This window comes from Bidens hawaiensis, unplaced genomic scaffold (genome assembly GCF_021521415.1).
Source record: "Bidens hawaiensis isolate Kalapana, Puna unplaced genomic scaffold, B.hawaiensis_p1.1 tig00003356_1, whole genome shotgun sequence".
NCBI classification, from domain to species: domain Eukaryota; kingdom Viridiplantae; phylum Streptophyta; class Magnoliopsida; order Asterales; family Asteraceae; genus Bidens; species Bidens hawaiensis.
Window position 1 is genome coordinate 92,926 of NW_027491185.1, and position 10,215 is coordinate 103,140.

The window sequence follows — 10,215 nt, forward strand, 5'->3', positions numbered from 1 at the left end:
ATCCACAAAACAAAACCATGGGTTATAAAGTAAGTAGAAAACCAGATGAACCCACAAACTTCTTGCCACTTCTTGAATAAACAACTAACACCCATCCCCTCACTTCCACGTATATAAATAAATTAATAAACTCGCAGATAACCTCGGAACACAAACCTCCAGAATATTTCAGAAACAAAAAAACCCCCAAATTATATTCCTCAAAAACCAACAACAACTTAAACCTTAAACAACATCAAAACCAAACATGTTGCATATGTTCTTTGCGGTTGCTTTCTCGGCAGTGCCATTGACTTTGTATGTTCCACCAATTCGAAGCTTGAATATGTTTGTGCTTACCATGGAGGATCTATGGAGAGAGTCTAGTGGGTATACTCATAGGATGTATCCTCGGGTTCGGTATGCCTTTCGTAGGCTCTTGGATTGTATGTTATGTAACACAGCAAGTTGAGATGGAGTACATGTAATTAGGTTGTACATATTTCTGCAATTTTATTATGGTTTGTTTGGTTCTGTTTGATGATAATTTTGCGGGATTATGTGATCTTGAGTTTTTTTTTTTTGGTAGTTATAGTTTAAAATAAATTTGGCTAATTAAATGTTTGTTTTCTGATTTGGTTGTAATTAATGGTTGGTTTGGGATAGCTAGGCTAGCCGTTTAATTTTATGGTTTAATACTTTAATTAGAAAAGTTGGTTAAAACGTCACGTTACTGTCAAGTATATTTTAGATACCATAAAAATGATAAATAGAATTTGATTACCAAAAATGGATTGGTTAAAATGTGGTAGACCCCATTATTTTGAGACCTCATGGGCGTTACCATGTTAACGGGAGGGGAAAATGAGGCATTGGTGCAACCCCCCCCCCCCCCCCCTTCTTGGTGCGCACTTGTTTTTTTTCCGGGATGGTTTGGGCCCGTTGGCGGTGGTGACGTGGCCAAAATGGTGGCTAGAAAGCAAGAGATGATGGAATTCAGGTTTATCTGTTTAATTAATAATTGTTAATGCTGATTGCATATTAAAGTAAGTAGTAGATTAATACAGATTGAGGTTGTAGTTGTAGTTGTAGTTGAAGTTGAGCTTGAGCTATGTTTTTTTTTAATTGAGGTTGATTGATGTTAACAGTTAACTACCGCATTAGTTGTATTTAACTGTCACTCAACTAACAGATAAATTTTTTTAAGAAGGTTGTAGTATAAGATTAAAAAAAAAGGTTTTCTAAAGTTTTTATAAATTACATATTACTTTTAAGATAAAAGTCACACAATAAGTTAATAACAACAAACCCCAATTATTGAATTGTACATCATGATAAGATAAAAGTTTATAGACAGTGACAATAATTAAGTCCATAATGAAACAAAAATAAGCACGTCATCATACCAAACCATGATTTAAACATAAGCTATCTAATTAAACATTCGGTACCAGTATTTATGATCTTATCTTGACAAAAGATAATAGTCTGGTTTAATAAATATGCGATAATGATGGTGGTCCTCTTGAGTAAAATGTTGTAGTTGCTAGGTGATAATAACTTGTTTCTATTTTCACCTTGAATACTTGGTTTTGGACAAGTAGTACTTAACATTAATCGTAATCAGTATGCTTTCGTATAAACGCTATGATTTGAAAGCATGATAATGAGAGAACTAGTTTGCAAATGCTATTCAAGGCAAGAAACGAGAGTAGGGTAATACTTAACTAGAATACCATCATTAATCGATTTATTCACATTAAGCACATCTGACTACTTCATGAAATGTTAACTCATCCCATTTGACTCATCTAAAAGCACCTGTAATAAGTTTTTAAACAACTCTTTACCTAAGGGTAATGTGATGTTTCATGCTTAAATGATGATGATAGTGAATATGTTTACTTTAACGGGTTTTTAAATGCTTAGCAAGATACAAAAATTCAAACAATCATTTTCGTTATCTTAGTATATAGTTCGTGGATGAAATTTGACTATTTTCCAAATTTAAGAATATATCAAGAAATATTACTTCAATGGATTCATTATGTTCAAATGTTGATCGTAATTGCCTTTTATTTTGAAATAATTCTTCAACTCAATAGCTTCAATAGTACGAATAAAAAGATCTTTTTGTATCAACAATATGCGATTTACAAAATGAGCTCACATCTTTCAAGTACATTATTCTCTAATACTATCGTGGCTCTACTTCTTCTGACGAGTCATGGGATATTTAAAGCCCAGTACAATGAATATTCGGTGGATCATTTTCTAACGGATTGATGTTGACGGTTTTTTTTTTTTTTTCCTATTGGTGAGATTTCTACTTATATTATTTTTGTCCAATAACATATCATTAAGGTGTTCCCTCTTTTGTATCCGAGTGCTTCTAGAAGAAATACGTTGATGATAATGTATGGCTCGTTATGGTAAGGTTCCATGCGTCTTCTTGTGGTTAGTGGTAAGGATGATATTTATTGTTTCAATTTATTTCTTTCATGCATTTTTAAGTAAGCCCAATGTACAAGCTTCTATTGCATATCATATAATTTTTCCTTTTTTCCTTAAAAGCATTAGTAAAGTATAAAATAACTTACTTTAATAAACCATGTACTTTATAAACTTATATTTAAAGATTACTATTATTATTGTTGCTATTGTGCTGCTATTATTGGTGGTCGTGATGTCGGTGTTGTTACCGTTGTTAATTCAAACCCGATTGAATTGCGAGTTAACATGTCTTACTCTTTCACATAAGCTTTCAAATATTATCAATGTCCTTGCTATAACACGTTGGTTTACATAAAAAAATATACTTTTTAAAAACTTTCAAAGACGTTAAACTCTTCAGCAACCTACCCCGAAAATTTGAATTTATTTTTAATGGCTCCACCTTAACACACTAGTTAACAGAGGTGCATAAAAAAATCTGGTTCCGGACGCGACCCTATCCTATCCTACCTAAAGGTACGAACCAGGCTTTGGGTTTCTCTCTAAAACTATACCAGGAACTGGAACTGGAACCGACCCGACACGAACCGGTTCCACCATTTCCGGTCAAAACCCGACCCAACCATACCCGAAACCCGAAAAAACCCGACTATATCCGAAACCGAGTGACCCGATTTTGACTTTTATTGACCATACCTGAAACCGGTAAAATACCTAGTTTGTGCACCGTTAAGTTTACTATTTCAACACTCATAATAAGTTAGTGAAAACCAGGCCGTATGAACGAACAGGCCCAAACTGTAACCGTAGTATAGCCAGCCAGCCCACTAAAGGTTCGAACCATCTGTACGGATCTTTAATATCCGATTAGGTCATTTGACGTGCAGCGATTGAAGTCACTTTCTCGATCTGCAACATTCAATCAATCTGCTGGCGATTTCCGGTACTACAAAGTCTTCTGCTTTCCGATTCCAATAGGTAAATTATATACATAATTAGCTCACTCACTCAATCACATACAAACTATATATAAATACCCCCAATTTTTAACTATATTATTCACTAAACATTTTAACCCTAAATCCCCAATTTTATAACCCTAATTGCCTCAATCGATTGGTTATCCGGTCCGTTTGGTTCTGAATTGGCTAATTATCCGTGTGAAATGTATCCTACAGAGGTTGTTAATTGGAACCCTAAGTCTTCAGTTTTTGTGGAACAACAAGTGCTATGGCAGATGTTAGGGATATTGATGACCAGGTTGATTTCGAAGATGATAACTATGAGGAAGAGGAGGAGATGGATGATGACGTGGAAGACCAGGCAGATGATAATGATAGTGATGATGATAATAATAATGGTAGTGAGAAGGAGGATGTTAGGGTTTCTGAAGGTGATAAAAATAATAGTAAAGAGAAGTCATCAGGCTTAGGTGGTGGTGATGATAAGGATAGTAAGAAGCGTGCTGAGCTGCTTGCGCTTCCGCCGCATGGTTCCGAGGTGTTTATCGGTGGATTGCCTAGGGATGTGGTTGAGGAGGATTTGAGTGAGCTTTGTGAGCCATTTGGTGATGTTGTTGAGGTCAGCTTTTAACTGTAATTTACTAACTTGTGAAAAAAAGTGTTTTTTTTTAAACTGTAATTAAATAATCAGTGTCTGTGTGATTGTGCAGGTAAGATTGGTGAGAAATAGGGATACTAATGAAAGTAAAGGTTTTGCATTTGTGGCATTTAAAAGTAAAGATGTTGCTCAAAAGGCCATTGAAGAGCTACATGACAAAGATTTTAAGGTATATTGTATAAAAATCTAGGGATGAGCTTTGGTACCGAGTATGGTACCCAGTATTTGGTAACTGCATTTCTTGTAATTTGGTCCCGGTACCGGTTCGGTACCGATACCATATAGAGATGAATAATTTGCAACGGGTACCGTATTGATTGATCATAGATTTAGTACCCACCTTTTATGAAATTCGGTACTGGTGTGGTACACGTTTTATCCTTGGGGGGTGTTTGGCCTAGCTTTTAATTTTTTGCTTATGCTTATACTTTAAAGTAGCTTATAGCTTATTTTCTATTATTTGATAAGCTCTTTTTAAGTGTTTGGATTAGCTTATATTCTACAAGTTAATTATGCGTCTTAATAAGTTGTTAAATTCACCATTCTTTAACTTGTTAAGAGTCATAAGTTGCTTCAATAATTACTAATCCACTACCATTTGAGGACAAATGAGTAACTTTCACCCTTACACAAATAAACTTCTTCAAATAAGCTAAAAAACATCTTCAAATAAGCTTCTTCAAATTAGCTTATATAAGCTAATAAGCATACGCTTAAAAAGCTAAACCAAACACCAAGTTAAGCTTATTTTGTTAAAAAAAGCTAAAGAAGCTATACGCTTTGTTAAAAAAGCTAGGCCAGACACCCCTTTAGTGATTTTAAATTTCTAAACTTATGCTTATTTGTTAGATATGTTATGGATTTGACACTCATTCTTGTGATGTGCTTTGCAGGGTCGGACATTGAGGTGTTCACTTTCTGAATCGAAATACAGGCTATTTATTGGTAACGTGCCAAAGACTTTGACTGAAGATGAGTTCAGGAAAATAATTGAGGAAACGGGCCCGGGCTCAGAAGTCATTGAGCTCATAAAGGTGATTTTTTGAGATGGACGTATTTTATGAACCATATGCGTCATCAGTGTAACAGTGTTATAGTTTCTATGCTTAAACTTATATTATATGTCATTTGTAACCTCAGGATCCTCAGAACCCGTCACGTAACCGTGGGTTTGCTTTTGTTGAGTATTACAACAATGCCTGCGCGGATTACTCAAGAGTGAAACTATCTGGTCCAAATTTTAAACTTGATGGAAACACCCCAACGGTTACTTGGGCTGATCCCAAAATCACTCCTGATCACTCTGCTTCTGCCCAGGTTTAAATTAAGTTAGAAACTTTTTCCACCATGTTTTATTGTTAGTGTAAAGTTTTAGCAGTGACTTAATTACTGATTATTAATGAGATTCGTTGCATGCACTAACATATACTGCATTAACTAGCTAATAAGGTGACCTAGTTACTGATTATTATTAAGACTCGTTGTCGTTGAGTGGACTAACATATACTGCATTTACTAGCAAAAATAACATTGTATTATACGTTTTTTTTAACAAATCGCATATTTTTAGATAATTTGCCAAAAGTTGACTGCAGTCTGTTCAATAGACATATCCCAAGCTTCAACAAAGCCAGTCAAAACTGTTAATCATGGTTTTTATATAGCATACCATTCAAGTGTTTGAACATTGAAGCCGTTAATTTGTTTTGATTGTAAGCTTTTAGACTGTAGTATTACATACAGACCTCTGTTAAAAAGAATTTCAGTTGTTTGTTAGATCTAAATTTCAATAGAGTTAAAGTTTGATATAACCAAATTTACAGGTAAAAGCACTGTACGTGAAGAACATCCCTGAGAACACACCAACAGAACAGTTGAAGGAACTATTTCAACGCCATGGGGAAGTCACCCGAGTTGTAACTCCGCCTGCAAAAATAGGCTGTAAACAAGACTTTGGCTTCGTTCATTTCGCAGAAAGATCAAGTGCTTTAAAAGCTGTCAAAGACGGTGAAAGATATGAAATTGATGGTATATATTCTCTTTTTTTAAAATTTTTTATTTTTTGTGTAAATATTTAGTGTGTCAAAAACATCTGATCGACTGCCATCTTACCTCCTCCACATTTTTGACAGCCCATTTTATATAATTTTTTAAGTAAATAATTAGTGTTTCAAAAATGATCTGCAGGTCAGGTTCTGGAAGTGGTACTTGCAAAGCCACAGAATGACAGAAAATCTGATAGTAGTAATAATCCACATCATTCCGGGCCCCACCCAAATTACATCCCTCATACTGCTTATGGTGGCTTTACTGCTGCTAGTCCATATGCTGCCCCTAGATACGGGGTTAGCCCTTCGTTTCAGCAGGTATTATTATTTTTTAAATTCTATTGTAAAACTAGTTGGTTCATAAAAATGTGTATTAAATTATGTAACAGCCAATGATATATGGAAGAGGACCAGTGCCAGGTGGCATGCAGATGGTTCCAATGGTTTTGCCTGATGGTCAGATTGGATATGTTCTGTAAGTAGCCCTTTTTTATTATGGTTATATCATATATGATTTATAGTGGGACGGTTAACTAATCAGTTTCATAAATATTAGAGTTTGTGTTTTATAACTTTAATAATTAGAATAAGTGTCCTGTATTTGAAAAGTTATTACACGTTACATCCTGTTCACTAACATAAGTTAGATTTTCTGTTAACTTGTTTTAAAATGACAGGTATTAACCTTGCAATTACAGGACATAATTTGTAATGGCAAATACCATTAAAAACCAATTTACTTTTTATTTTTTTCCACAAAAGTCCTTCCACTTTTTTGCATGTTAAAGTCTCTATACTTGGTATTTTTGAACGTAAACATGAAATAAACTAAAAAGGTCTGTTAAGATGTGCCCACAACTAATTTATTGTATAATAAGTCAATTAACTCATTTATGCTTTTAAGGGCATCAACTCCTCCTACTCCAGTCACCTACAATACCATGAACCCACCATTACCTCCATGCATTCATGTCACCAACCTCACTGACGAATTAGCAACCAAAGTATCAAAAGCTAGAAACTTGTTGGGCCAGCCATAAAAATACAGAGAAAGGGACATTGGAATATGATCTTGGTTTGTCATCCAGACACAATCATATGCCGGCGGCGAGGCTTTGTCATATCACCCACCGCTTCTCCTCACTTCTCCTACCATCTTCTTTCTCACCCCACCCGTGTTCACTCAATTTGAGTGTTCAAATCTCACTCCGCTGCCACCAAAACCCCCAAAATTTCTCTCCTACACCGCCAATTCGCCCAAACCATGCTCTTCATTCCAACTGCCCCTGAAGTCACTGACATGGCATTAACTGGTTCTAACATCATTCTCAGTCCTTACACCGACAAACGCCAAAGTCCCAAGAGGTTTAATTTGTGGAAAGCAGTGTTCGACCCAAGATTGCGCTAACGATGACAGTTGACTGACCCGAATTGCATACATAACACATAATTAGATACTAAAACAGAAAGGGATTTTAGAATAAATCTGTTTTCTCTGTTTTTTTATGGCTGGGCCAAAAAGTTTCTAACTGTGGTGCTAATTACCGGGTAAAAGCCGCTTAAGATTCAAAATAAATTGGTTGGTTTTAATTACTGTTAAGGGCAAAGAGAGATTGAGTAATGAATATATAGAAAGTAAAAATGAATGGGTCGCCGGACACCAATGAGGTTGGTGACCGGAGGTACAGTGGTGATGGTGGATCCATGATGGCGTAGGTACGTAGGTGATTGGAGTAGGAGATGATGACATTAAAACATTAACGTGTTTAAATTCGTTTCTTATATATTAAATAAGTCGTGGGCCCATCTTAACAGGCTATTGTAGGTTATTTCATGTTTATGTTCAAAAATACCAAATATAGGGCTTTTAACATGCAAAAAAAAAGAGAGACTTTTGTGAGAAAGAATAAAAAATAGATTGTTTTTTTTATTATTTGACTAGTTTGTAATGTAGGGATAAAATATTTATTTAAAAAAAAGTAAACGAAATTTGTAATATAGGTGCAATATCATCATTTAGAAAAAGGTTAGCAGGAATTCTTCCATTTGTTAGTGAAAAGGACGTAATGGGTTGTAACTTTCCGAATAAAGGACAGATCGTAAATATTTAAGTTATAGGACGCAACATGCAAGCTGACTTATAGTTGAAGAACACAACTATTGAACAAACTCTAAATATAATTATTGATATTATACATGAAAATATATCTTATTGTTTTTAAAAACTTTGTCGGGTGCAGGCAACAGCCAGGAACACCACTGCCAGCTGCAAGGCCTCCTCGGAGGAATGAGCGGGGCAGCAGCAACGGGTCAGGAGGACGAGTGCGGGGAGGTAGTGGCGGTGATGATGCGAACCGTGGAAGGTACCGACCTTACTAATTATGGGACGCCCAATGGGTTCATGTAAACCCGAGGTCCATGGATTTAGCTAGATGTGTTAGCTATGAAAGACATCTCTACCCCGGAGTCAGTCTACCCTCTCCCTCTTTATTGTTAAAAGAAAACTGAAAAAAAAGGAAAAAATAGGAAGAATGACGTCCTTAGTTTAGAGTGAAGTTCGAGAGCTCTTATTTTGTTGCTTGTCGTGTTTTATTTATGTAGTTGATTATAGTGAAGAACATGTTTCTGATTTGGTAATCGTCTTTAAGCTAAGGTTTGCAAACGAGTCAAGCTTTTATTAAGCTCAAGTTAAAAATATTGCTTGAAACTTATAATGTGCTGAATTCGAACTTTATAGGGTTCAACTCAAGCTCTATAAAAACAAATGTGTAATAAAGAATAGGTTGTTTTTTAATTTAAAGATAAAAGAAGTTAGTTCTGGTTTGATGGACTAAAGCTAGCTTTCTTATGTAAAATTTAGAGACTTACTAATACATGACAGATTTACAAAACTTATAATGTGCTGAATTCAAACTTTATAAGGTTCAACTCTAGGACAATGTTTTAAAAACCGGTTTTTGAACCTTGCTAGGTTGGGCTCAAAATGGTACAACATAACGAACCATAGATTCGGATGCCTCAATTACTAGCCACATCATCTCTTCTTTTCTCATATCCTCTCTCTTTCGCCTGATTCTCCCCGCGCTGCCTCTCTATTTTTTCTCTTTTTCCGTTTTTGTTTTCTCGTACAAACTTTACAAAAAAGCTTGTACAACAGGAAACTGGGAGTAAATTTACAACATAGAGAAAAAGCACACTAGATAGCTATTCTTGGGAAGGCTATGTATTAGCACATCTAAAACTAAGCTATCCGTATACAACGAAATGAGAGGAAACACCACAAACGAGAGTATATCCTCTACCTACGTGTGCATCGGACTCGAAGTGAGGTGCAAATCTTTGAGGAGATGCTCTTAATCGTTTACAAATGTTAATAATATGTCAAAAGATATAGGAGGGCTTTGATAGCAACTGTTAGCCATTGTTAACAAAGAAGCGAGCAACTTTATTATTATTATTAATTGATTTATTGACTTTTAATGAAATACCAAAAAAACCCCTTAGTCTCTTTCTAACTTGAAGGTTACTTAAGTAATTAAACTTGGTCGTGAATTGTAGTATAGTATATACAATAAGAATAGTTCACCTTCAAGTTATCCTCATTGTGGTGACTCGATTTTGTGTAATGATGATTATCAAAATAGATATAAAAAAAATCAAAATAGTATATACAATAAGAATAGTTCACCTTCAAGCTCTGCTGGGACCTACCTCTTCAAGTCCCCCCAGTCCAATGTTCTTCTCATGAATTATTAATAAGTGAGGTGAACTTTTGGACTTAGCAAGGGGTTTTGAAAAAGGTTTAGTTTTTAGGTTTTCCGTGGTGATTCTTCCCGCGGTTTTCCTGATGTCACGCAGAAATTCCCGACTTTTCTGCTTGATCTTTGGGTATGAAGCGGGTAGGTTTGTAACCTCCTCGCAAGTCAGGAGCGTTGAGTCCCACTTGTGTGGATTCTCCACGGGGTTTTGGTAGTTTTCAACATACTGATCAACTATGCTAAAACCACCAATTCCGTCTTGGAGTTTCAAACAATATAGTTCTCGACGTTCCCGTTACGCGGGGATGTTATTCCCGTTTCCGCAGGCATGGCCCAGAAGATCCTTCTTGGTTTGA

General features: G+C 35.5%; 1 protein-coding gene across 3 annotated transcripts; it reads left to right on the top strand.

Moving 5' to 3' along the window:
• The first annotated feature begins 3,272 nt into the window (after positions 1 to 3,272).
• On the top strand, positions 3,273 to 8,729 carry LOC143623240 (heterogeneous nuclear ribonucleoprotein Q-like). Of its 3 annotated transcripts, none has more exons than XM_077094189.1 (9): positions 3,273 to 3,411; positions 3,612 to 4,014; positions 4,106 to 4,222; positions 4,947 to 5,087; positions 5,194 to 5,370; positions 5,877 to 6,081; positions 6,241 to 6,419; positions 6,488 to 6,576; positions 8,342 to 8,729. In XM_077094189.1, the coding sequence occupies exons 2-9, from the start codon at positions 3,664 to 3,666 to the stop codon at positions 8,478 to 8,480; spliced, it is 1,398 nt and encodes a 465-aa protein (XP_076950304.1). In that variant the 5' UTR covers positions 3,273 to 3,411; positions 3,612 to 3,663; the 3' UTR covers positions 8,481 to 8,729. The 3 variants fall into 3 exon arrangements, with proteins under 3 accessions (XP_076950304.1, XP_076950306.1, XP_076950305.1); XM_077094191.1 differs by having other exon boundaries at positions 6,491 to 6,576; XM_077094190.1 differs by lacking the exon at positions 3,273 to 3,411 and having other exon boundaries at positions 3,447 to 4,014.
• The last annotated feature ends 1,486 nt before the right edge of the window (positions 8,730 to 10,215 follow it).

What these genes read in the sequence shown, in the direction of transcription:
- LOC143623240 (XM_077094189.1), top strand. Translation starts at nt 3,664, where the DNA reads ATGGCAGATGTTAGGGATATTGATGACCAGGTTGATTTCGAAGATGAT. An exon ending in AAGTCATTGAGCTCATAAAG is followed by an intron (nt 5,088 to 5,193) that starts GTGATTTTTTGA and finishes TTGTAACCTCAG; the next exon opens with GATCCTCAGAACCCGTCACG. An exon ending in TTAGCCCTTCGTTTCAGCAG is followed by an intron (nt 6,420 to 6,487) that starts GTATTATTATTT and finishes TAAATTATGTAA; the next exon opens with CAGCCAATGATATATGGAAG.